The 27,986-nt window shown below is 41.6% G+C and overlaps 1 protein-coding gene across 6 annotated transcripts in view; it reads right to left on the bottom strand.

Moving 5' to 3' along the window:
- Positions 1–225: 225 nt before the first annotated feature.
- The window catches only part of SLC12A8 (solute carrier family 12 member 8), a 63,510-nt gene continuing 35,749 nt past the window's right edge, over positions 226–27,986 (bottom strand). For 5 of the 6 annotated variants that reach the window (XM_083408699.1, XM_083408701.1, XM_083408700.1 and 2 more), the window contains exons 6-14: positions 26,486–26,599; positions 21,474–21,561; positions 20,273–20,360; positions 12,108–12,254; positions 10,534–11,203; positions 9,059–9,156; positions 7,907–8,024; positions 4,957–5,017; positions 226–1,623 (exon numbers count right to left, since the gene is read on the bottom strand). In XM_083408699.1, the coding sequence (XP_083264825.1) occupies positions 1,458–1,623; positions 4,957–5,017; positions 7,907–8,024; positions 9,059–9,156; positions 10,534–11,203; positions 12,108–12,254; positions 20,273–20,360; positions 21,474–21,561; positions 26,486–26,599 (1,550 nt within the window). In that variant the 3' untranslated portion in view covers positions 226–1,457. The remainder of the gene's footprint in view (positions 1,624–4,956; positions 5,018–7,906; positions 8,025–9,058; positions 9,157–10,533; positions 11,204–12,107; positions 12,255–20,272; positions 20,361–21,473; positions 21,562–26,485; positions 26,600–27,986) is intronic. The other variant, XR_014504184.1, reaches the window with a different exon arrangement.

Below are 27,986 nucleotides of genomic sequence, written 5' to 3'. Positions count from 1 at the left end.
TGAACTTGGCCCAGTGGCAAATAGGCACCCAGCGCAGATTTCTGAGAGGAGCTACATGCTTATAGGGTCGTGTTCCTGTCAGCACTCATGCTGCAGCATTCTACACTTACTGCAGCTTCCAGATCAATTCTCCCAGTTCCAGAGTCAGCAACAAGCTTAGAGCTCCTGAAAATAATCCATGGGTACCCACTAACTGAGTCGATTAATTCAGACCTGGAAATATACTTGCTGTTTAACGTTTTATTACAACTGCTGTTAATTTTTCACATCATAAAATAAGAGTTTGGTTTGGCGGCGGGGGCATGTTTCATGTTGTCCACCCTAAGCACCGTGATACCGAATTCTGGTACTGCTCCAGTCTGAGTCCATGTAACACATGATTCCTCTTGATGACCTGTCTTCCACACAACCATCAGGTATCATTAAAACAGTAGATAAAAACGGTAGATAGACACAGTAGCTAGGGGTGGGGTAGAGACTTAAGAGTCAGAAGCACTCCAAAATATTGTCAAGAAGGTTTCTAAGTCAGCCTTGTAAATGTGCGTACAAAAGTTACTCACTTGCCTGTTAAAAAACAACAACGATGTTCTGGTAGCTGGCAGAAATGGAGCTCCATCCCTCCTCTAACACCCCATTGCACTTCTATACAGAATGTGGAGATGGGGGGCTTCCTTCCTCAGGTGGCCTGCTTGGTTTCTACGCTTGACCCAGAGGTTAGAGAGCACTCCTGCCAGCCTGCTCACTTGTCTGCATGCAGCTTATTGTTAATTCTGAGTTAATTTCTGTGCCCGATCACAACATGCTATCCTCATTTTAAGCTTTGATGGTTTAAATTTTTTTTAAAAAAATTCTCAGATGCTGCATGGAACATGTCTGATACGGGGTTGTCTGTTTCACACTACATGGATAAGAGGCACTACATATAGATTTAGCATAAATTTGGTGTCTTCTGGGCAGCTAAAGTTTGACAAAACTGTGTGTCCAAAGCTCAGTTGTCTAGCAACTCACCTGCTGAGTCTACCTATACTGAAGACTACTGTTGCTTCCCTTTTTCGTTTTTCTGGTATCCTGTACCTATGGTTTTCTGAATTACATGCTAAGATATGGACATATTAGAATTAAGTGTGTCATATAAGCAAACTACAACAAAACCAAAAAACTTTATAAAACTGTATTTTTTAAAGAAAAATTATGAACTGTGGAGTTATCGGACACAAATACCCCAAATGTTGTGGGAAAGCTGCAAAACTCTTTTTTGGGGGGCGGAATAGAAGAGAACAGAACAGAGTTTGGAAGCCAAGGCTTTAAAACTCCCCCCCCCCCCGACTCCCCTCCTTTAATTGGAAGTTTCAGTATTCATTAAAATCGGTTCTAAAAGGGAAAGCCTTTTAATCAAGTGGTGTGTCTGTGGCCAGTGTTTTTAATTGGCTGGCAGATTGAATGGGCATGTTGCTTTCTCATTGGAACCGATTAACAAACTCTTCTCTGGTGATAAGAGAGGAATGGTGGTAGCGGTCCCGGGAGGCAAAATCTGTATTCTCTTCTGTGAGCTGAGTGGTCTCCATGCCAACTGTTGCAAGGGACGGTGTCACAACAAATCGCTCCTCCGGGGATGGCTTTCCCCTGAAAAACAAAAGGAACGCAGAACCTTCAGATGCCCCATTGTTTCCCAATACATCTGCAGCTGCACTCTTGAACTGTGTAAACAAAAATAGAAAAAAAGAGAAAGAGAAAAGGAATCCACTCTGCTATGCACAAAGACATGGCACTTGAAGAAAGAATGCAAACTTTTCCTTATGACTTGAGAGTTTGGCCAAAATTCATCATAGACTCTTTCCTTATGTAAGTTTTATTTTTAAATGGTCAGTGAAGGTTTTTTCCCTTAATACATACACTTGCGTCTCTTTGGTTATTTCCCAATTGCTTCAAATGCTCCAGGCATATAAAACTGCACTAATGTTTGGTCCAATTAAATCTATACCTTATGGCTGAAGACCAGTTCATGTAAAATAATGCCTGCTCGTTTCCTTTTAGTGCTTTCCAGTTAGGATGCAACAATTCAAAGAATGAAAAGGCCCAGAAAATTCATCCTGCGCTTTTGTTGTTTTTCAGCAAAATCGTAAAAGACTACTAAGCACTTATTCAATGCCTTTTAAAATTATACTTTTATATTCCGAATGTGAATTTAAATGTTTTTAAGACCAATCTCAACTGCATTCCCATCTAATTTACAGAAGCATCCTTCTTAAACTGTTGTAGGAAGTGCAGTAGCATTTAAACCCTTGATGTCATTTGGGCCTTGTGAATTACTAAAATGTGTAAAAATGCTTCCAACTACGGCAGTTTTGCTATATAGAGGGAATGAGTAAATACTGCCCCTAAAAAAAACTTGTAACATGTTCTTACTGCAAGAGGCACACATTATGGGAGTTTCCGTGCCACCAGTTGTGGCCACAGAGTGGTTACATCTTGAACTCACAAAAATGCTAGCAATTTTCTCAAAGTGAAAACTAGCTGTTAAGAGACTAACATTGACAAGGGTCAGATGCACACTTTGCTTTGAGTCTAATTAACATCTAATCCCATGAAAGACATCTCTTTGCAAGTGGTAAAGTGGTGAAGAATATGGTAAAGGAATGTGTGTGGGGGGGGTTAAGTTATTCCTCCTCAATGAAATTCTGGGCCACATCCGATGGTACTCTTGCTACCACTTTCCAGACAGCACTTCAAATTGCTATATTCTTCTAACTGCATAAGAACTGCATTTTCCTAACAGCATGTTGCAATTTGAGTGCTTAAGAGAAGATATCAAGATGCTTATCAACAAATGAGAAACTTTATATTTGTTGCATTATAAATTGATCATCTGGGGGAAAAACACACTAGATAGGAAGGTTGCTCCAGATATACAGCACAGAGCAGCATGGGACATAGGTTGATCAAATGGAAAGGGGCTCCTGTAACAGCTGTACAGATGTGGGAGTTGGCAGGTTCAGATATTTAGGAAGGGTGCATAATGTTGCACCTGCTGAAATGCCCTCTTCTACAAAATTACTAAAAGTTATTAAGATTGCTGTCCTCCTTTGTATCTAGTAGAAGTACCTGCTGACAGATGAACTTATGCGAAGTAGTGAAAGATAAACAAGGACTCCTATAGGAAGAAATATAAGGGTTGTGGAAAATGGCAAGCAAAGAAAGGCAAGATATGTGTTAATCATCTATGATGCTCTTCTGCATTTCAAGAGACATGGTTTCTGATGGATGGCAATTTCACGTTATGTTGTGGATATAGAGCAACTGCAATAATTCTTTGACAAAAACTGAAGGAAGCTGAAACTGCGTTTTTCAGGGTTAGAGAATGTAAGAACATATTTCTAGCATCCTAAACTTGTGTTCGTTTGTTTTTTTAAACCCTAATTGAAGGTTTCCCTCCGTTAGTTTGATTCTTACTATTTCATTGGTTTGTAAATTTATTTGAAATTAATATTATATTTACCAGGACAAGTGACAATAAGTAAGAGACTTTGCTTCTTTGCTCTATATGTCATCTGGTAGGTACACAGCTAGTGTTTACAACTACAACTGTAGTGTTTACAACTGTGAAGCAGCAATAGCAAACACAACAAAAGAGGGAACACTTGGAGAGTCTGGGAAAGCGTAAAGCAGCAAATGACCATAGAGAAGGACCTATAGAGAAGTGTAGCCAATATGGTACCCAAATCCCCAGATGTTCTTTAACTATAGTTTCCATAATCCATCACCATTGACCATGCTATCTGGTTGGGAGTCATTTGGTACCCCTGCCAGAGAAGCTAACTCAAAACAGCCAGGGAAGTTCAGAATTCTGTAAATGAGTGGTTTGGTCAGGATGATTTCTGGCAAGAGAATGACTTGGAGGGAAAGGGTTAAAAAGTTCCCCACCCACAAAAAAACCCCACTATAGCCTCAGTGGCTGCATTTTGTAGAAAAAAAGTTATGTACAATGATCACAGAATGATGCTGTATGTGATATATAATTCTATTCTTAATATGGCAAAGTTAATGGTAGTGCCAGTACTTATAAGATTAATATTATAGCTATTCACACACCCATATCCATAAAAGAGTGCATACAGCTCTAAATCCAACAAAGTGTAGCTGTTGATGACCATTATTATTATTATATTTCTATACCACCCTTCATCCAAAGATCACAGGATAATTTACAATACAAAAAACACATCCCATAATAACAATCATAATATATAATCTATAATATAATATGGATTATTGTGGAGACCTCGATGACTAGCCAGAATATTCTCCCATATTTCGCTACTAATTTTAAGGTCTTCCTCCTTCCTCTTCATTGGTTCCTTGTGGACACAATGGAGTTGCTCTTCATTCAACCAGAGAATCAGAATCAATAAAGTAATTGTACTACCTGCTGATGCATTTCAAGAATGCACCGGGCAGTGCACTTAAGTGCACTTCAAGTGCACCTCTGTTCATTCAGGTTTGTTAATGTTTCAGCGGCTCTGGGGGATGTAACTGGACATTTTGAAAAACAGGTGGGGTATAAGCTGTTACGTTATGCATCTCTGCAATGTAAAAGATAAAACAGAGTGTAGCAAAATTCTTGTTCCCTCAGAATCTACTAAAAGTGAGATTATAGTTGGTATGGTTTCATTTAGATTTAGCAGGTGGGTTGTAGGAGAGCCAAGATTCATTATAAGCAGGGCAGAAAGAATGACTTGGCCTTTACTTAATTAGCTATGCTGAATGGCTTATGAGAAATATGGCTTGCGGTATTTTGTAATATATCTGAGATCTAAATAACTTAGGTTGCAATCCTATACCTAGGATTAAGTGTCACCGAACTTGATGGGACTTAATTTTTACTCATGGATAGGACTGCACTGTTAATCTCAAATTAATTAAGGATATGAAACTTCTCTTTTCCTAGTTAACACCAACCTGCAGGCATTAAGTAAAAGTTGTTTTATCCATTGGAAAAAGCTGAAGTTGGCTGCTACACCTGTAGAAAAAAAAGACAAAATAAGTTGCACTATTGATAAACTGCTGTTAATAACTTGACACACAATCTAAAACCCTACATTGATCCTTACTAATCCAAGCTGGCCCAAACTTTAAAGGTTTAATCATGGTGGGAATGTGTTTTTCATATTTCTCCTCAAATTGAGGCTTTGCGATAGTCACTGAATCAGTTAATGCAGACTGTAAATAACACTTGAGGGCAAGACAGTTTGAGCATAGATGCCATTTAGTTTCCAGGACAATTCAAAGTGCTGATTTCGACCTATAAAGCCTTAAATGACAACCATATGTCAGGAGTGCTCTGATGGTGTTTCCTGCTTGGCAGGGGGTTGGACTCGATGGCCCTTGTGGTCTCTTCCAACTCTATGATTCTATGATTCTATGAAATGGCTCAGGACTGCAATACCTCAAGGACTGCCTCTCCCCATATGAATTGACATGGAGCCTTCAATCTTTATCTGAGGCCCTCCCTCATGTGGCTCCTCCATGAGAGGTCTGAAGGGTGGCAACCCAAGAATGGGCCTTTCCTGCAGTGGCTCCCTGCTTGTGGAATGTTCTCCACAGGGAGTCTCACCTGGCACCTTCGTTACCTATCTTTAGCCATCAGGCAAAAACATTCCTCTTTCACCCTGCCTCCGGCTAATTAAACAAACGATGGCCGTTTAAATTGCGGGAGGGGGTATTATTTTCGTTCCTTAGTACGTTATGTATTTTTGTGCTTTTATATTGTAAACTGCCCTGTAATCCTCGGGTGAAGGACTGTCGTACATACATACATGCATAAAGCATGCTTGTGCCAAAAGGTCCAGGCCTGGAAAGTGATGGCATGTGTCTTTGGACGCAGGGTCAGGATCTTATGAATAAGGAATCCCTGAACGATGAGATCTAGTGGAGCAGAGTATATAAGGTCTCCCTCTTGAGCCTTCAAGTTGCTGGCCCCTTGTTCACAAACCTAGCTAGACTTTGTCCAGACTCCCTGTGGTATTGACCCTGGACTGTTGCCTGACTCTGGACCACATTTTTGGCCTGAAGTGATTCCCTGTGCTTGATCCTGGTTTGTTTAGATGGCACTACATCCTCAACCCTGCTCTCCTTGGTGTTTTGGTAAGAGGTTTATATCTCCTATGGTTGAGGGCACCCACCCAGAAGGACTCTCCTTATGTTCTGACATCCAGCTCTGTGGTTCTTTTTTTTTGGGGGGTGGGATTTGCTTTTTACAAAATGGAGTCATTGAGATTACGATTTGAAAGAGGGAGGGGGGCTGTTGTGGAGGGAAGAAGGTGATCTTGAACCCTTTTCTACCAAAAAAAACTCCCACAAGATGAATTTTACCCTTCAAGAAAACATGCAGGCAATCATGCAGGTAAAATCTGCACAGTGTGGGCAACTTGGGTGGTGCTGTTTGTTTATTTATTTAATAAAATTTAAGTACTGCTTTATTGTAAAACAAACAAACAAACAACCCTCAAACTGATTCACAAAAAGAATTTAACAATGAAATTAAAAAGGCAGTTAAAACAGCAATTTTAAACATTCAAAAATAATCAACCGTAAGTTTAAAAAACAAGAGTAAAACACATGTCAACGTTCTACAGGTTTGAGTAGGCCATCCCGGCAGTGACGTGAGGTGAAAAGATAAGAACTGTCCCTGCAGTTCACCTCAGATTGCTTCCTCTCAAATTGCTTCCTCTGTGGCTGTATTTTGTAAGAACAAAACTATCCCTAAAAATAATCAGGGAGCTACATCTTAAGACATAGTCAGTGAAATTGAATTAAAGCCTGGGAACCATTATGATAGACTATGTTACTTGCTATTTTAGTGCCATCGAGTACTACATTCTAAATCAGACACACACAAAACCCCTAAACACCTGACATGCACAGACTCTTTTAATACTCTTTTAGCTTAAAGAATATTTCCTCAGATTACATTTCTTGAATATTTAACATGTTTTACTTCATAAATCAAAGGGGCTTCTGCTTTGTAGTCAGAAATTCTGGTATTTAATGAGATTCTTATTGAGATTCCAATCTTCGAAGCATTTTTCTCAGGAGGATTTATCTAGACGGGTGGATGGGAGGTTATGAATGGATATGACCCACTTATATTTTCATCTTAAAAACAACATTCCTGTAAGGCAATAACTCCACCTAATTTATTCCATGAAGGTGCAACAGAATAAATTAAAATATTTTGCAAAAGGTATCAACTAGTAGAGCCTGATCATTCTAAATGCAACCAAGCTATTTAAATGGGCAGCCTGCGGGGCTCCCTAGATGTTGCTGCACCCAGTCTCTCGTCAGACCAAGCTAAATGTCAGGAATGACAGAAGCTTGTAGTCAGCATCTGGAGATTCAGAGGTTCCTCATCCCAGATTCAAAGAATCTTATTTTATGACTTGCAACAAAACCATACATGTAATCTGTAGTCAAGCTCAAGGCCTTCGTGTCAGACAGACACTGCCAGGTTCAGAGAGGAAGAGAGCAATGGAGAAACGTTCTCAGTGACACCTCCTCTCCTCCCATCATTATGAAATTCATCTCCGCTAAGACTTCCCAATGTTCAAGTCTCAGGGTCTTTCAGTAGTAGTGCAAGAGAATGGGTTGCATTGGAAGATTAGGATTACATCAATAAAGGGATGGAAAGTGTAACTGCATTTTTATCTGCCTAACATTTCTTCTGCTACAATTGGATTGATTATGCTCTTATCATCATCATCATTTTCCTCCACCCCAACAACTTTTGATAGTCTAAGCTACAAAAATAAGCGAGTAAATGAAAAAGTGTTAACATCAATGAGAAGATGGGACACTTTCATGCAACTGAAACATAACGAAAACTGAGACCGATTTAAGTGAAAACACTTACCAGGTGGTAGCCCTGGACTCACTTGACCAATGTAGAAATATAGAATAATTGCTAATCCCAAATTAACAAGAGTGTAGATCCACTGAATAACAAACATAATTGCAAGTGATCCTATTGCCTGTTGGAAAATGGAAAATGTAGGATTACTCTGGGGTTAAGTAACTAGCACTGCCATTTCCCCCCAGAATGTTTACTTTATTTTAAAATCAAACATTGCTAGGCAATCTGAAGGAGAGCAAAATGCTTAGATTAATTCTTCCAAGTCTCACCCTACGTTTTACAACTTTTCAGGACCTGCCACAAAACCCATTCTGGTACTTAGCAGAGGTGGGAGATAACCTCTCATTTAATGAGTAAGTCTTCAGTGGCATGGGAAACAAGATGCATTTTGAGAATGAAGCAAATTACATGACCCACATTCTCCAAATGCCAGTCTGAGCATGTGATTAGTCTAAATTAGAATTTTCAAAGAGCACATGGTGATCCAAATGGGAAAAGCAGCTGAAAATTTAGCTCCATTTAGTTTGAGTGACAGGCAGGAGAACACAAGAGTTCTACTAAATCAGACCAAGCGTCCATGTAGCCCAGCATCGTGTTTCCAATCATGTGACCTGCCAGATGCTTCCGGAAAGCCCAGAAGTAGGGCATCTCATATGCATACTGCTTCTGAATCTGGCAATTCCATGTAACCATCAAGGCTAATAGTTGCTGATACACCACATCTGTATACTCACCTTTTAAAGTCCCCTAAATCACTGTTCACAAGGTAGGTTTGTATCCATACTGAAAAACAACAACTTTGAAATCTTAACTCCATTGGGTTCCATCTTACCCAATTGTGGACAGGTTCCTGGTGATGCTATACTCTAATTGGCTGGTTCATTTTGTAGTTCCCTAATTTGAAGCATCTCATAATGTCCTGGCATCTCACTCCAGATTGCATTACCTTTTTTGCTACTTCTTGTTTCCTCCTAGGTTTCCAACCCAACGCCTATACCGATTAAAACTTCGTATTCAAAGATACTCTCTTGCATCATATATAAGTAGCCTTTTCTGTGAAGCTTGAAGCATCCCTATGGATCTGTAAGTAATGTTAGTTGCCACTTGCTTATTAGCCTAAAGAAAGGTTTGAAATATTATAGAGTAACTCACACCAACAAGGGAAACCCAACGGTCACAGAGTCTGGAGTAGAAGGACGCTGGCATTTTCTGAATTTCTAATTCTTGGCTTTGTTGTTTTACATTTAAATCTACAGAAGGAGAGAGAGTAGAACAATGGATAGATTCTGAAAGATCAGGCCTAGGCACTCAAGTGTCCTTGATAGGAATCACATAGTTCACTATGCCTGAACAAAACTTCTTCCTTCTTCCGTCAGAAGTTCAAATCCAGCTGCAGTATCTTCTCCCTCCCACCCCCCAAAAAACCTATTGTTTTCAGAGGATACAATTCAAGTATCAGGTGCTGTGTTGTTCTGAGGTTTTCTAGCAACAACAAGCTAACTTTTCTCCTTCTCTGATGTGAAAGTCCCAAGAAAGCCCTAGTCTGCTTCAAGAGCCAAAAACTCTGCAAGGAGAGCCTACTGAAGATGGTTAGTTAAGAAAGGGGCTAAAATTAAGGGATTCTTCAATGGCAGCTCCTCTGGCGGAGGGGTTTGGAGAGGCTCAGGTAACAATTTCCCCACTACTAAGCAGATGTTTTTGTTCCTGTCTACAGTCCAGCCTTTGTTGGCCAATCAAGACAACGAAGGGGCTCCTCACATAGATGCTGAGGGAGTGGCCTTCTTGGCATGAGGCTTCCCTGACAAGCTCCAAGGTTTCAGAGGAACATAAATATATCACTATACATGCAGAACATACAGCTGGCCAGCACTCCAGCTCTTCTCCTTTCTCCATCCCTTTCCTATTACTATATTCCTTGCAAAAATGAAAATGAAAATCCCAATTATTTGGAAACACGGTTTGTGCAAGTAGCAATGTATTATGCTACAACTAGTTCTGGTCACAGAATTTAGAATTTATTCACATTCAGATAACACAGCAGTCCAAGTTATGAGATCTTCCAATAAGAATGTTTAGGGAAGGAGAGCTTTTGCTGAGCTTAGCTACTGAACGCTGCATGCCTCAGGTCCTTTTCACACTACAATTATGCAGAAGGCAACATTTAGGAAAGGGGAAAATATACGGGCATGAAACCAAACAATTTCAGTTTCTAGACCACAATTAGAATTATCTGATGAAGACCACCACAATCATTTCTGCTTGTAAAGAATGGAGAGTTGAGGTTTAGGATGTTAACTTTTGGAAGCTATTTCCTCCCATGTCAAGGTAAAAATAAATGTTGTGATACATCTCACAGTGAAAGGATTCATATGTAGACTACTGGCACGGTACACTGTAAATAGTAAATCTTCCTGCACTGAATTAAATCTGGGCAACATTTCCACAGGCAAATTAGAGGAGAATCTCTTGTGAATCATGAAAACAGACTCTACAGTTATGAAAAAAAGGATAAATTGTTGCCAGGTTTGCAGGCTGACCCTGTAAAACCAATTTCCATCCTTGCCTACGGATGAGTACCAGCAATATTCTTCATTTTAAAAGGTAAGTTTAATTGTGCTTCTTGTTACCTTCCACTTGTTGACTGGCAGTTTTCTGCCTCTCTTCAAAATACTGGCCTCTGTCTTGGTCTTGCTTCCGCTTGGGTCCTACAGCAGCAGAACTCTCTTCATCCTGGTGATTCAGCTCTAAAAAGCTCTGCATACTTTTGTCACTGGATTCCAGGTCACCACTGCAAAGATCCTGGGTAGAGACAATGTTATTGCCAAGATCCAAGAGAAAGCTGTCTTGTAACGTTTGTTTGACTGCCTTCTTCTGCTTCCTCGGCTTGGCCATTTGGCTAACACCCATGTCCTTTTCTTTTCCCTCAAGATTGGCCCCTGGGTCTTGGCCGGGAGGCCTAAAAATATGATCCATGTCTTTTGTGAATTCTAGCAAGGTGCCATCGGATCGGCCTTGCATTACTCCACCTGATCCATAACAGGATGGCTTGTCCAGTATTAAAGGCCGAGAACAGCTGAGCACGACCTTGGAATCCTCTCTCAGTATCTTTTTGGAGCTCTGCTGAAGTCTGTAGCTCATGGAGACAGAGAAATAGGAGTAATCCACGACAATATAGGTAAGCATGAAGTTTATGGTGACAATTGGAGCGAGAACATTCACCTGGCCAATGAAAACGAAGGCCATGGTGATAAGGCTTGTTAAGCAGATTGCAGCCACCGGGGTTTTGTTTGGTCCTTTCTATAGTTAGAACAGAAAGAATATGCATATTGTTATGTATGGTAATAATCTGATTAGAATCTTTGCAGATAGAATTCATAGAATTGTAGAGTTGGAAGAGACCCTGAGGGTCATCTAGTCCAATCCCCTGCAATGCAGGACTCTCAAGTATGTCATACATGACAGATGGCCATCCAACCTCTGCTTAAAAAGCTCTGAGGAAGGAGAGTCCACCACCTCCCAAGGGAGTCCGTTCCACTGTCGAACAGCTCTGTCAGAAAGTCCTTCCTGATGTTTAGTCGGAATCTCCTTTCTTGTAGCCACACTAGGGGAGGAATGAGTTAGCTCACTCTCCACACTTTCATTACAAATCCCTTCCCTGCCCCTGCTCAGCAGCTATTAATTGTAAACAACAACAAAAAGTACACAAACAGAGGCAGCAAGTGTGTCTGTCAGATCAAAGAGAAACACTGCTATGCATTAGCTTTAGAAGTTTAATGTGGACCCTCACTTTAAACAGTGCCAGTGTTCTAGAGTGTTTCTGAATTCCAGCTTGGAGAGAAAAGGTTCACCACAGGCCTTCCCTCTTAAAACAAACAACAAAAGAGCTTGAGAATCATTTGGCAAAGAAAGATGCAAGAAAATGTTGAGAGGTTGCAGATGAGGTACGAACAATGTGGAATGAGGGTCCATTCCAAATAAAGTTCATGGTTTAGAAGCTAGTTTGGGTTTTCTCTTACACAAAGTTTGGAAGATTACAGTGCTTCCTACTCAGACTGACTGGAGATCTAAATATCCCTCTGCTTCTGGAAACTCAATTAGCAGATAGCTACTAGTCTGGTGAGATAAACCAAAGGTATGCTTGTCTGAACTTTTGTGTACTGTAAAGAAAAGGCGTATTAGTCTATGTTCCATGTTTACATACCCCCCGTCCAAGAAATGCAAGTATTGGTATCACATTTTCTTGGGCGATGCACTGAAGGATTCGGGGTGCTCCATACAGACCTCCCATGCAGGATGCTAAAGATGAAATGTACAAACCAAGTAAGAATAAGAAGCCCACCAAGGACACCTAAAATAAAAGAAACAAAGCAAAAATTGGCATGTTTCTTGACTAATGCTGCATACATTACAGGGCTGGCTCTACCATTAGGTCAGGTGGTGTGGCTGCCTCAAGCAGCTGTTTGAGCTGTACAGATGCTACACCTTCAAAGCACATTTGAAGCGCATTCTTTCCTGCAAATAATTCTGGCCACTGTAGTTTATCCCTCACAGTTAAGATTCCCAGCAACTCTTAACAAACTACAGTGCCAAGAATATGCTTTAAAGGTATTGTGCGCCCACGGCCTTAGTTGTCGTGAAAGGACACAACATGTTAGGTATTTTGTTTGTTTTCTTGTACTTCTGCTCCTAGGAAGACATGCTTCTGGGATTTTTTGTGCAGCTCGATTGGGGGTGTCATTTGCTGTTCCACATCAGACAACAAAATGCCCTGAGCCAGTTCTGAACATCTGTGGGGTTACACAAGAGAGCTGGTATAGTATGGTGATGAGTTGGTAAATCTGGAGTCCAAATCTCATCTCAGCCATGAATTCACCAAGTCCACTCACACTCTCCTGTAGCCACTGCAGACTGGCACTCCCCAGCATGCCAGGATCTGATGTGGGAGGTCCCTAGGACTGTTTCCTGGGCAGCAAAGGAAGCCTCTGAGCCGAGCTTGCTGCCTGGGTAATTGGCCCCTAATCAGGCCCCTAATTAGGCTAGCAAATTGCTAGCCTAATCAGCAGTTTGCAAGCAGGCATGGGCCACCAGGTTTAGCCAGCCCCTCCAGTATATAACACAGGCCACTGTGCAGCCACTTTTTGTTGGGCCACAGCACTCCCCAGGTACAATCCAGTAGGGGCATTCCCCCTTGATGGAGGTCGGGGACTCCCTCATTTCCAGTTGACCCCATAAGTTATTCTGGCAGGCAGGCCAGAAGGAGCGGGATCTACCCAATGCCTAAACTCCTTACATCTGTTGTCAATAAAGTTGTGGCCTGATTTCACCCAAATATTAGTTGCCATGTCTCTTATTCTTGGGTCAGCCTGGATAGCTCAGTTGGTTTGAGTGTGGTGCTGATAATGCCAAGGTTTCAAGTTCAATCCCTGTATGGGACAGCTGCATATTCCTGCATTGCAGGGGGCTGGGCTAGATGATCCTTGGGGTCCCTTCCAATACTACAACTCTATGATTCTATTGGGGAGGGCCAAAGAGATGGGGGGATGCCTTGCATGCAAGTGGTCTAGTGTGCGCTTCTGTTTTCTCTGCCTCAGCTACTATTGTTAATTTATAGGTAACAGCATTGTTTTACAGGGCTGGTGTAAGGATGATAGAGACAATATATGTGCAGAGCTTTGAACAGTTAAAACATAGTATGCTAGGAAAAATTACTTCTAAGTGAATATGATTGTGATCAGGTTGAAATCTAAACTCTAAAGAACATGGCAAAAAGGCGGGTGCGGGGAGGATGGCTCCCAATCCACTGGGAAGCTCTCCTAAAATGAAATGATTGAAATGAATGACAGCTGTTCAAGGACAATTTAAAATGTAGGATTTCAGCGCAGCTTGCCCAGGAAAACATCCTGGTGGATATTTCATCTCTAATTAACATGAAAGAACACACTTTAATTTGCCCTGCATGGCTAGCAAGTATGAGCTCTGAACAGAGTGAAGGAATCCCATAGAAAAAACTCCACTTAGCAGCAGCAAGAAACCTGCACAGCTTACAGGAAATGCAGCAGATTCTCAGTTCCATTTACATACTGGAAGGAAGCCTGAAGAGAGTTTTATTTCAGGGGAGTGCACTTATGCAGACAGATAATCAAACCGGAAAAGACGCAGAAAGCTAAAAGCCTCCCGATAGCCGGAAAACAATCCCATCTATCTGCCTAATGAAGAAAATCAATGTTATAGATGTTTATTTTTTACATGGAATATAACCAGATCAGATATTTCATATAAATCAAAGTGTTCTTCTGAAACACGTTCTAAATGATTTAGTGCAGAGTGATTGATCTTGGATGTATGCTTCAAAAGGTGGCTCCTGTGCAATATCAAGGGGGTTGCGCAAGATTGAGCACTGAGTGGATTGGGTCCTTTTCTTTTCCTGTTTTAAACGTGGAAGTCACTTTCTTCTCAAACTGTGTTAGAAAAGAACAACTCTGTAGCCCAATCTTGCACATGTTTACTTGGATGTAAGTCCCACTGAGTTTACTGGGTCTTGCACTGTGGGTTAAACCACAGAGCCTAGGACTTGCTGATCAGAAGGTCAGCGGTTCAAATCCCCGTGACGGGGTGAGCTCCCGTTGCCGGGTCTCTGCTCCTGCCCACTTAGCAGTTCGAAAGCACGTCAAAGTGCAAGTAGATAAATAGGTACCGCTCCGGCGGGAAGGTAAACGGCGTTTCCGTGCACTGCTCTGGTTCGCCAGAAGCGGCTTAGTAATGCTGACCACATGACCTGGAAGGTGTACGCCGGCTCCCTTGGCCAATAAAGCGAGATGAGCGCCGCAACCCCAGAGTCGGCCACGACTGGACCTAATGGTCAGGGGTCCCTTTAACTTATTCCCAACAGGGTGTAGGACTGCAGCACCAGTGCTTTAAGCAGTTTGCAGTTAGAAAAACCGCATTTCCCACCATTTGATCTAGTAATCCAACTAACTTTTTCCCCGTGCATACTAACAAAAGGAAACAAAACCAAGCTAGCACATGTATCTCATGTTTCTTTTCTTATCATGAGAACAACTAGAGGCCTCAGCTCATTCTGCATTACATATTCCCTACTAGTTACAAGCAAGGTCTGCAAATATATTAAAACAGCGGACAGAGTAGGCTTGCCCAGGAGTCAAGTAACCAGCACCCCATCTGTCATTAGGCCTAGACACACTACCAGAACTACTACTACATCTGGGTACTATTACCATTGTTTCTGCTCCTCATGAGTAAACACTCTGCTCCTTTTCTGGGTTTGCTAAGGGAAGATGAGGAGAGGGAGGAACACTGAAGTTGCTAAGCATCCGCAGGATAAACTGCACCCATTCTGGATCATGTGGCTAGAATGAAAGAAGGATTGAAGTTGCTGAGGGGGCACAGGGAGAGCTATTCATCAAACCAAGCATGTTGAGTCTGGATTGGGAACACTAACCTGTTATTTTTGTTACAGGTAGGTAGCCGTGTTGGTCTGCCGTAGTTGAAACAAAATAAAAAAATTTCTTCCAATAACACCTTAGAGACCAACTAAGTTTGTTATTGGTATGAGCTTTCGTGTGGATGCACACTTCTTCAGATACACTGAAACAGTGGACAGTGGACATGCGGGTTGCAAACGTGATCCGTGAAGATGCACGTTCACAACCCGCAGTGGCGCATCTGCGCATGCGCGGGTTGCAATTTGGCACTTCTGCGCATGCACGGCCGCCGAAACCCAGAAGTCACCCGTTCCGGTACTTCCGGGCTTCGGTGGGTCCGTAATCTGAAAATACGCAACCTGAAGCGTCTGTAACTCGAGCTATGACTGTATCTGAAGACGTGTGCATGCACACGGAAGCTCGTACCAATAACAAACTTAGTTGGTCTCTAAGGTGCTACTGTTATTTTTTGCTATTGCACTGAGCAATCTCAGAGGGCAGTTCTCTTACATGGGAAGAACACTTAGTGTTCAATTAGCATCTGTTATTTGAGGACAACATAGCTGACTTCATGCTCCGCTTCGTATTCCCTAATTTCTAAATGCGGACTGAGCACAGGAAGCAACCTTATCCGGAGTCAGTCCATTGGTTAATCAAGCTCAGTCCTGTCAAGGATGACTAACAGCTGCTCTTCAGGGTTTCAGACAGCAGACGCTTCCAGCCCTACCTGGAGACGCAGGGGATTGAACCAGGAACCTCTGCATGGAAAACAGATGCTCTACCAATGAACCACACCACTGAACTACAAGCCTTCTATAGCTGACATGCATTTAATAATAATTATATAATTTCCTAAGAAAACATTCAGTTTTATGTATATATATCACCTAAGAAAATATGGCATATCATAGAAATACAACCCCTACACGTTTACTCAGAAGTATTCTCCACTATATTCAATGGGACTTTCTTCCTAGTAACTGTGTTTAGGATCACAGCCTGTTTCTGCTTATGAAAGCAGTCTGCAGGACCAAGAAGATGAAAGAATTCCTGCAGTCTTTCAAAACCAATAAAGCCCACACAAAACCAAACTAAGCTTCTTTCTTCATATACAAAACTGTGTTGCTGACAGAGAAAAAGAACAGAGGAAAGGGGAGGGGAGGGGGGCAAGGAATATAAGTTTTCAATTGGAAAATGAACAAATAAATAACTGATTTGAAAATAGCATTGCTACCCACTATCATTACACATTTTTAAAAGTCATCTCACTGTGCATTTGAAAACCAATAGTGGATTGTATCAAGATTCGCATATAATTTCAGTTACCCAAAAGGTCTGTATTTGAAAGTGCTACTTGACATTCCATTCACAACTTGGAAGGAAGTTGTCTTTTCATTGAAAAGTACTTTTGAAAAGCTCAAAAGTACACACACACACCATTCAATAAAGACAAATTCTTCACAAGGAATTCTTAATTCAGATTTGATCACCTCTAATATCCAATTTACTTTATTTCCTTCTCTCTTAAGTTTAACAAAATTGCATTTGATGACAACGCTACTGTAAGAATAAATGACCAATATACTACCACATTATTTTTCACAAATTACATTTGCCACGCAAGACCAGCAAAGTGCAATTCTGTCAGCATATTTTAATCCTTTTATTACATCAGCAGCACCTTGTATCGCTCAAAATAGAAAGAAAGCCCTTGTCTCCTGATTCCTGTGTTTTCATGTTGAATAGAGATGGGCTCAAGCTTTCTTTCCGAAAGAATTTGCTGAGCAGTCTCTTTTCCGAAAAAAGCAAAATTTAAACTAGCGTTTTCCATATGGCTTGCATTCTCTCTGTTTGCTAAAGGTAACAGCCAAGTGTGCTCCTTCTCTAATGTGCTGGACCCATTAAATACACATCATGACAACAAGGCTGGCTAGACCAGAACACAGTGTGAACTGCATTCACAACAGGGGATTACTTTCTAGCAGACCAAGTAAGAGAGCTCCATCACAATTGGTCTGATGTCTACAGGTTTAATACCTGCCTACACAACAGGAATAACAGAGATCTTGGCTCAGGTCCCTGCTCAGCCAGGAAGCTTACTGGGTCAAAGTGAACCAGGCACTATTTCTCAATCTGACCTCCCTTAACAAGTTGTTGTAAGGAGAACATGGTAGAAAACAGGAGTTGTCTTGAGATCATTGGATTAATGATTTGTGATGGTTAATAGCTTGTGAACCAAAAGCCAAAGGCAGGCTACAATTGAATGGCTATTCAATAACCCTGTTTTTGTAGTCTCATGCTGGCAGCAAAATCAGGAGGTGTTTTGGGTTTTTTAGTTTGGTGGGTTGCACAACAAAATATGATGAATCAATAGCTAAGTGATCAGCAAAGAGAGTTCTTTAAAAGTGCTTCCAGACTTTCGCCATTTTGGGGTGGGAGTCAGTCATGTGCCAGAAAACGGAGGCTGTGCAATTATAGTTGGTTGGGAGGTCTTATGCAACAAACCTGCTTCCCATAAAGACTGGACTTTTTGTGATAAGGAAAGTGACATGAAACACACTGGGAAGTGTGAGATAGGATGCAACAGAGATTTCCCTCTGGCTCTGATGAACTCTGCCATTTGGAGAGAGGCTCACTGCTGCAGAGGGCCTGGCTACACCTGCCAACATGTAGTCTGCCATCCAGGTGCTGGTCCAGACCCATATCTGCTGAGCTTCAACAAGATGGCAACATCATGTGTCCTCAGACCATGACCTGGAAGTATTAAGAAGCTGTTCTTGAACATGTAAGGGCAAATTGCTGAATTGCATCCTTAAGGATGCAAAGAACCAAAGAATCATTGAGTAGGAAGGGACCACAAGGGTCATCTAAACCAGGCATAGGCAAACTCGGCCCTCCAGATATTTTGGGACTAAAACTCCCATCATCCCAAGATAGCAGGACCAGTGGTCAGGGATGATGGGAGTTGTAGTCCCAAAACATCTGGAGGGCCAAGTTTGCCTATGCCTGATCTAATCTAATCCCTTGCAATGCAGGAACCTTTTAGCTCAAGATGTCTCCCCGGACTTTCAAACCAATGAAGTGCTAATTTCAATCACAATAAGCTAGAACGGGGAATTAAAAGGAAACCTTTTACATCAGACTTTATAGCTACAAATTGGCATACCGTATTTTTCACCCTATAGGACACACCGGCCCATAGGACGCACCTAGATTTTTGGGGGGAAATACAGGGGGGGGAATTATTCCCCCCCCCCAGAAGTGGGGCTGGGGCGGGGGAAGCCTGAGCTTCCCCCGACCCCAGCTGCCAGAACAGGAAGCTCTCCTCAAGCCCGGGCTTCCCCCTCCCCCAGCCCCCATAACGGGACCCAGAGCCATGCCAAAGCTGCGTGCAGCTTTGACATCGCTCTGGGAGCTTGCAGAGCTGGTGGTGGAGACCCCAAACCCCAGATCAGGCTGCCGCCCCAAGCCTCACACGCCTGGGGGAGGTCCTGCCGGGCGCGGGAGGCTTGCGGACACCTTCCCGAAGCACGGGGCGTCCTTTGGAGGGCACCCCGTGCTTCGGGATGCAGGCTGCCCCCCGAAGCCTCGCGCGCCCGGCTGGACCTCCCCCGGGCTCGCATGGCTTGCGGATAGCTTCCTGAAGCCTGGAGAGCGAGAGGGGTCGGTGCCTCTCGCTCTCCAGGCTTCAGCGAAAGCCTGCATTTGCCCCACAGGGCGCACACACATTTCCCCTTCATTTTTGGAGGGGGAAAAGTGCGTCCTATAGGGCAAAAAATACGGTATATATATCACAATGGAATGTCTAGTATTTAATAATCCTCTTAACTTTCACTGCAGTTATGCTGGGCTAAATCTGAAAGTGTAAGATTGACTTTCTGAAAGGGAGTCTTTATAATTTTATTTAGCAATTTCAATTTGGTCTGGGGCTCCAGTGAAGGAATAGGGAATACTGAACAATATAGAACATTTGACGTTTGATAATATTGGCCTCCTTTAATTCTTAAGGCTCTTAGTTCAATCCCTCTGTTAAGAGGTAATACTGAGATCTGTAAGAGAATGTAAGCTGCCCAAATCAGTTTTCCACAGTAAATTCGGTGTGGGATATTCCAAAAGGAAGTAGACCTTCATACTGGCTACAAAGTGTAATTTTAAGGCAGCAGTTCCCACATTTTTGTTGTACAAATGGCCATTTATTGTAAGCTGCCCAAGGAGTACCATACAAATGCTGAAAAGTAAATAAATAAAACTTTGATCTGCATAATAAACAAAATTCTGCAGATGCACAGTATGCAGAGTTGTATCTATGTTGTATCTTTGAGGCTTAGTGCATAAAGATAAATAATATACTACATATATTACAATATACTACATTATGATCACTACAGGCATTTGAAACGAATAAGAGAAGAAGTTTGGAAAATCCTAAAATCTCGTAAGTCCCTTCTCTGTCCCCATTCCTCTAACTCTTCCTGGAGCATATAGCTCATATAGTTTGGTCACCTGTGATCTATACTTGCTGCTGCTATTTGTGTAATATACTGATAACGTGTTTAACATGTTGCTCTGCTTCAGGGAGCAAGTCTCTTGCCTCTGACTGAGAATCAAAACATAAGTTTGCTGTACACCTGAACCACGTAGACTTTGGCTTGTGTAAACCATAGTAAACCTAGTTTAGACAGTGCAAATGCAAACTAAAGTGAAGAAGTGAGGTGTCAAATCAGATCACACAAGGGGAGGAAGACAGAGTGGACAAGTCCAGCACTCATCTACACAGTGCCAGACTATGATTTGGCTTTTAGTCTGAACAGACTCAAGCTCCAGGACACAGAAATCCCATAGCTTGCTTTCAAATATGCAAGTTTTCAATTATGCATTTTCAAATCCATCCGTTTTATGTAGCTAGAGAATCTCAGTTAGTTACCTTTTCTGCCATCATAAAATCATAGCGCAGTGATACCCGGGTACAAGTGGCTCCCAACAAAAAAACAAATACTATGTATAGAAACCACCTGTCAAGAAACAAAAGAAATATAAGTGTCAAGCATATGAGGACCATCAATTATTTTTCTAGATTATGTTAGGCATCCATTGCCTTACAGTATAAAATTATCCACTTAAGTACCGTATTTTTCGCTCTATAAGACGCACCAGACCACAAGACACACCTAGTTTTTGGAGGAAGAAAACAAGAAAAAAAACTCTCAGAATCTCAGAAGCCAGAACAGCAGGAGGGATCGCTGCGCAGTGAAAGCAGCAATTTCTCTTGCTGTTCTGGCTTCTGGGATAGCTGCACAGCCTGCATTCGCTTCATAAGACGCACACACATTTCCCCTTACTTTTTAGGAGGGAAAAAGTGAGTCTTATAGAGCAAAAAATACGGTAAATAATCGGTAAATACGGTAAATAGTAGCATGTAATCTTCCTTGCTCTACGTTCTGAAAATGCTCTAATAGTTGCTTCCCATCTGAGTCGCTGCACAAGTGTTGCCCAGAACTAGACACAGGTGATGTCTGACCAGTCATATAACCCAGTAAGACAAAGCATATAGGAGTATAGTCAAGTACTTTAACTACTGTGCCACAATCTCTGGTTACAAATCAAAGTATTTATCTGTAAACCAAAGTGAGAAACATCATTTAGGCAGCAGTGTATCTCATTTATTATAAATTTGAATCCAATGGGATCCTTTAATTTAAGAATTATTTCTAAAAATGCATTTGCTGTGGAATTTATCTAGGGATCTGTGGTGGATGTTAGAGAAAGCCTGTTTGTTTCATATTCCTTGTGGATTCCCCCCCCCCCCCACTAGAGGAAGAGGAAGAGGTTGGGGCTTTCCCCCTCTTTTCTTTTAAGATTTATATCCATTTCAGAAGAATCTCAGCATCCACAAATTCTTATATATCCTCTAAATCAGAAATAGAAGGTGGGGAGACAAACATTAATTCATTATTCTTTTTGCTAAGCTGCCCAGGAAGATTCTTTGACTGTCTGCCTAGGTTTGATTTGTCAGGTAATAAATAAATCTATTTTCATATTACAATAATCTATATCACACATGACAGAAAGAAAGTTACCAGGAGGTTTCCTCATAAGCACCACCACCTTGTTTTCAAGGGACTTACGAAACACCTATAGCAGATAGGGATCCTAGAGGGATATCTGTTGCAGGCTTCCTGAGATCACCACTCATATTGAACCCAGCCATCACACCTGCGTTTTGGGAACACGGGAAAATAAAGAGGACACTGTGTTAGATTGCTGTAAGACAGTAGCCTTTTTAAAAACACCACCGGTGCATATGCTGATATCAGGGCCATGTATACAAGCTTTGTGATTAAGCCATCAGGTATCCAGTGGCAACAAGCTACGAACTACATGCCCACAAAGAGGTTCTTTGTTCCAAACTGGACAATGGCACTGGAAGAAAAAGCAGAGATTTAAACAAAAAAGGACTTATCTCAAAACTATCACTTGAAAGCAGTCCCTTCTCCAAATGACCACTGACATTCAACTCTGCAAATCATTCAAACAGGCCACACATATTATGTGGGTAGTGTACTCCAAATATATTACAGGTTCTGACACATTCACAAGATAACTCTTGTTACAAAATGTTTAGATCACGAGCCTTTAGGACAAAGAGATCCAGCATTTGCCCTTTATGTCTGTGATTACTGTTACCCACCCTCTACCAATTTGGTATAGGTGGGCTCTCCTTAACGAATTAATTGCAAAGTGTTCAATTGGTAACTATTTGATAAGACAACAGTCACATACATACACACAGTATGCAGGGGAAAGGATTACCCAGCACCCTGCAACGCACATCTTTCTTCCAAGTAAAAAGGCACTAGAACTGAACTGAAAGAGCACTTTCCTATGTTACAGCATACAGCAGCTCAGACAAAGGGCTTATCGGCACTTCCTCTTGTCCCACTGCTCTTCCCCAGGGAAAACCACTCCTTAGGACTCAACTGGAGCAAACAGCAATCGGCTTTTCAGTGGGTTGCTGTTTGTTCCGATTTAGAGCGAGTTTTCCCTGGGAAAGGAGCGGGGCAAGGGAAGTATGGGCAAGCTAAAAGTCAGTTTACGGTATCAATAATCACCACCTTCTTTGCTCTAACTTGGGCCTTTCATTCTTACCTCAGTTTTGCATTCACACAGCAGCAATCTGTCATTTTTGTCTCAGTTCAAATGCTATCTTTCTCTGCTACCAACACAGCTTTGATTGCTCTGCTTGTTTTGATTCTGTCTCGTTCCAACCCAAGAAAGGACACCCCAATCCAATGGTGTTTGGGTGCTGCTTGATAGTTTTAAGATTGTCCCATTCTGTAAAATCAGTTTCCTGGTAAAGGTTGTACTTTTAGCAGCAGTCACTCCCTGCTGGGATGGAGGACCGATTCAGATGGTCTGCCCTCAAAGGCTAATGGAAACTGATTCTTGAGTACTCTGGAGAGTTTCCCAGTAGATGGAGACTGTGATCCTGTTTAGGCCCTGGTCCTGTTGTGAGATGGCAAGATAAGGAGGACTGTTGATACAGTCACTCCCAAGGTCCTCTCCAGTGCTACAGGGTCCATATAGCATCTTGGTCTATTAAGGTTGTATGGGAAATGTTTATTTTTATGTACACAACTTAGAAATTATTACGCAGTATATAAATGTCATAAACAAAGAGGTGCCTTCTTCCAGCTTTGGCTGACTTGCCAGCTATGTCTGTTCCTCAACCAAGATAACGTGTGCAGTTTTGCATGCTCTAGCAACCTTTTGCCTAGATCACTGTAGCACACTCTAATTAGGATTAGCCTTGAAAATTGCCAGAAAAGTGCAGCTAACACAGAATGCAGTTTCCAGAATAATGTTGGGTGCCTCTGTGCAATCTACCATAATGTCCACTCTTGCTACCTATACGGTACCATGCCCAGACCTGGCATTAACATACAAAGCCTATTCTAGTATCAGCTATGCTTCGATTTCAAAAGGGCCGTATTTGGGAATGCCTAAGGCTGCAATTCTAAAAACACTTACTGGAGAGACCATATCCTATTGAACCCAGCGAGACTCACTTCAGAGTAAACATGCTTAGGATTACTCTGCAAGTACATATTTCAGCCCAAATGAGCAAACTGTTTAATACATTTCTGTACACACACACACACACATGCGTGTATGGTAAAAAAAAAAATCCTGTCTGCCTACATCTGGAATGGCTTTCCCTCTCAGTATTTTTAAACTATCTGTGGTTGTTGTTGCAATCTTTCTGAACTAATTCAGTAAAATCAACATCTCCCACACCCACAACTTCTCATGCAACTCATGCAACAGTTTAATTGCTTGGATGACAGAGTCACTTCTTTACTATTACATTACAAAATGTTCGGGAAGAAAGCCAGTAGCTTCATCTGAAATGCTTTAAATATCTATTACAAAGAAAGGAGCAGAGCTGCATGACATTATTGGCCGTGTGGCTATAAAATAAAGTAATATTACTGTTACTTACATCAGTGGAGCATGATAAACAAAAAATCCAAAGACACTGAGAATGAAATTTAATCCACAACCTTCAATTCATTACCGTATTGTTATTATTCTCTGTCCAAGCAGTCTCTAGAAATGACACGTTAGTCTGATTTAACTACACTGGAGCCAGATAGTGACTTAGTTGCAGAACTCTACGTTACCGTAAGTGAGACCCAACTATGACCTTTGGTTCTGGCATGCTGAAGTAGGAGCAAAACTGCTCCATCTGTGTAGCTAGAGCTGCAATTGCCTCTGCCAGGCTGTTCAAGTTATTAGCTCTGCAATCCTAAGGTCCCTGACAGAGTGCCCCAGGGGCTATAGGGAGCACAGGATCTCTCTCTTCCCAAGGGCAGAAAAAAAGGGAAAGAGCTTTAACCATTGACAGGGATATCTGAAGTCAGAAATCCTTTCTTTAGAAGAAGAAGAAGAAGAGTTTGGATTTGATATCCCGCCTTTCATTCCCTTTAAGGAGTCTCAAAGCGGCTAACATTCTCCTTTCCCTTCCTCCCCCACAACAAACACTCTGTGAGGTGAGTGGGGCTGAGAGACTGTGACTGGCCCAAGGTCACCCAGCAGCTGCATGTGGAGGAGCGGAGACGCGAACCCGGTTACCCAGATTACGTGACTACCGCTCTTAACCACTACACCACACTGGCTCTTTACCACCATTAGAACTTCTGCAGCCTTTCCCTTAACAACGTTGGAACTCCAATATTGCAGGGCTACAAACTGGGGGTGGGAACTGAAGGAAGGACATAGTCTCCCTTTGCTGGATGAGGTAGTTAAACCACCTTCTGTTTCCATCTTCCTTCCACACTTGGAATCGCAGTTTAAGATGAAGAATGGGCTTGGATTAGTCAGAACCTCATCTTTTTTTCATAGAAAGCAATGGCCTTTCTGAAAATATTGCTCATGTGGCTTTCTGCCATTTCAGAATGTCAAAGCAATTCCTTACATTTATTCTCAGCTTAACAGGTGCATCCAGGCATAAAACCAGCCACTGGCAAACTCCAGTACTGCTAAACCACACTCACTGGTAAATTAAGAGCATGGTTCCTTAAATCTACACACTATACTCAGTACCGCCCACATGGATCTGCCAGTAAGATTATACACCACAATTTGCATTTAACCAAATGTTTTGTTATGACACCAAATTAATGACATTCTTAACACAAAAAATTGCACTCAGGGAGAGCATTTAGCATAGCTACTGGTTTTACTAGTACTAATGAAGTAATAATTCACTCATACTTTTGAAATAAATTATATCTGTTAGGTTTGGCTTCTTTCCTAGCTGCCAAGAATTAGGAAGAGTGAAGAACCATTTAACAACACTGAGGGTAATTTTTATTGCAGCACTCATAAATATTCCTCCTTTTAAACTTGCCTGTGTTGGATGCAAAGCAACTATGCTTCGGCATTACGTATGGGGTTTCTCTCTGCCTCTCCCCCATCATTATCTATCTCTATCTCTAGTTTTAGGAAATTTTCTAAAATAAACAATGGTCTCTACTCAGGTACTAACCAAGCATGTAGCTGGAGGTGAGCCAACAGACTTTCATGAAAGGCTCCTGAGCAATCCTAGCCACCATGTGGATCCTCTTGGGAAATCAGTAAAGGTTAAAGAACAAGAAGCACAGAGCAAGAGTCAATGGACAGTTCTCACAATGGAGGGATGTGAAAAAAATGTGTTGTTTCCCCCAAGATTTGTATTAGGGCCTTTGTTTTTAAACTTGTTCATAGATGATCTGGAGTTAGGGGTGAGTAGTGAGATGACATTGAATTAGTCAGGTTGATGAAAACAAAAGGTGATTACAAATCACTCCCAAGGTGCCAAACTGGGTGAATGGGCAATAAAATGGCAAATTCAGTGTCATCGTTTAAGCTGATGCACCTGGTGGTAAAAGAATCCTAATAAGCAGACTGATGTGGTCTGAGCTGGTGGCAAGTGATCAGGAGAGGAAACTTGGAGTAGCTCAATGAAAATGTTGGCCTAGTGTGTGGCAGCTGTGGAAAAGGAGAAAACCACACGAGGGATCATTAGGAAAGGGATCTTAAAACTGCCAGCATCTTAATTCCACAGGTTTCAGGCCAACATTTATTGTGATAGGTTTCCAGTTTATCTTTGGTGTGTGGCTGGTCTATTTCTGCCATCATGGAGTTTAATTGTATTGATTTTATTGTTCCCCTGGGGGCTTGGGCAGAAAGGTACAGGAACAAGCCAACAAATAAACAGCCCGCAAAAACACTCCAGAACGTTCTGAGGGCAAGGCTGCCAATCCTGCTTCTGCTGCTTTCATCAAAGACATAGCAAAGAATACACAAGATATTTGAGAGGGGTGGGGAAAAGAGACTGAAAAGTCAAAAGAAGAGACAGAGATCTATGTAGAGTTCAGAAGTCATTCCTTTTTGCACAACCACCAGTGTGTGTGTGTGTGTGTGTGTGTGTGTGTTGCACTTTAAATAGCAAATAGATGTTGCTCCCAAATTTTCTTCACTAGAATAAGGACTGTAAACTTACGGGTTTTAAAAAAGCACAAGGGAGATGTTTAGGATTCTGTCACACTTACAACCACTAGAATTATTAAGTGCATCTTATACAATTCTACGGTACCTGTAGCAGCTGGGAAGAACACTCCAAACACAGTGAAGAAAGACTCCCCCGGGCTGTAGTTCGGCAGCGTGTTATTCAACATTAGCTCCTCTGAATAACCAACGAAACCATGTTCTGCATGTTTCAAAGTAAAATAACACATGTTTAACGTCATAGCCTGCTGCAGTCTTTATTTACGCTCTCCTTATTTACATCCTCCCCATCATATCCTATTTTTTTCCCATTGCTACTTATTTGCGGAGATGGTCTGCTTTCCACGAGCGTCAGAAAAAGGCAACTGCATTGTTAATGAATCACAAAGATATGACAGCAAATGTTGAAGGGGAATACTGCACTATCAAGTCTGAAATAAGACATCTATCATGTTTCTGGACTGTGGTGCTTTGGAATAAATAGGAAACAGTTCTTTTTTAAAAAAAAAACAACAACACACCAGCATGTATTAAAATCAGGGATAATTAACAAGCCTAATTTAATCATAAATTGCAAAGCCAGCAAAATTGTATCATTAGAATATTCAAATCCTGATCAGTGTTGGAGATGGTGATCTGGAAGGGAGGCAAAGCATCAGGCTGCTCAGACTGAGAAGCTTATTCCAGAGCCAGGGGCTTATAGGACTGGTAGAATCTCATTTGCTCCTTGTATCACCTGATCCTACTGAGTTGGTAGCTGCAGCACTGCCCTCTGGCCACCCAAAGCAGTTGCATTGCAGAAAACAAGCAGGTCCTTCGTTCAACCAGATACCACCGTGATCAAGAGGCGAAGACACTTTGGTCCTGAAGCTCAGATTCCCAGTTTGAGACTACCTGACCCTTTACATTAGCTGAATTTCAATTATTATGGCTGGGACTGAGTTTTTTTTTATTATTATTATACAACAATGAATTGAATCTGTGAATTATTTGCATCTTTTTTTTTTTTTAATTCAGGATTCAAGGAAAGGCATTGAAAGTCATGTCTGGTTTTTGGGAATTGTCTATATAGCCTACATCTGAGTGGTAGGTGGTTTACCACTTCTATAGTACAATTAAAAAATCACATGTACCTGGAAGAGGGTGTTTTTTTGGCGGGGGGGGGGGCTCAATTCAGTTCACATTCAAAGGCAAACTAAGCTAATTCACACTTTCTGAAACAAAACATGAACTGAAAAACAGCCATCCTTCAAAATTCACACTTATCTGAATTTTGCAATGCAGCTCTCCAGTCAATTAATGTGCATAAAAAGCATATACTAAAGTGTGAGTATAAATTCATACATTATTGGGGGGGGGGACATGCAAAATACATTGCATTATAAGGGAAATCGGTTTGCAAAAATGTGCATATTGGGGGAAATTACATATAAAAAATATGTACAATTTGTACAAAAATGCTGCTGAATCTTCATGCTAACTTTTATTTATTTTTTAAAAATCTGCAAACTGAAGTGGGCATGTGGAGAACTGAATCTACGATTGGAAAAATGAGCAACCAGGAGAAGCTGAAATGGACAGATTTGGCT

This window comes from Podarcis tiliguerta, assembly GCF_965153285.1.
Source record: "Podarcis tiliguerta genome assembly, chromosome: 1".
Taxonomy (NCBI): domain Eukaryota; kingdom Metazoa; phylum Chordata; class Lepidosauria; order Squamata; family Lacertidae; genus Podarcis; species Podarcis tiliguerta.
This window is presented reverse-complemented; position numbering and strand designations above follow the sequence as displayed.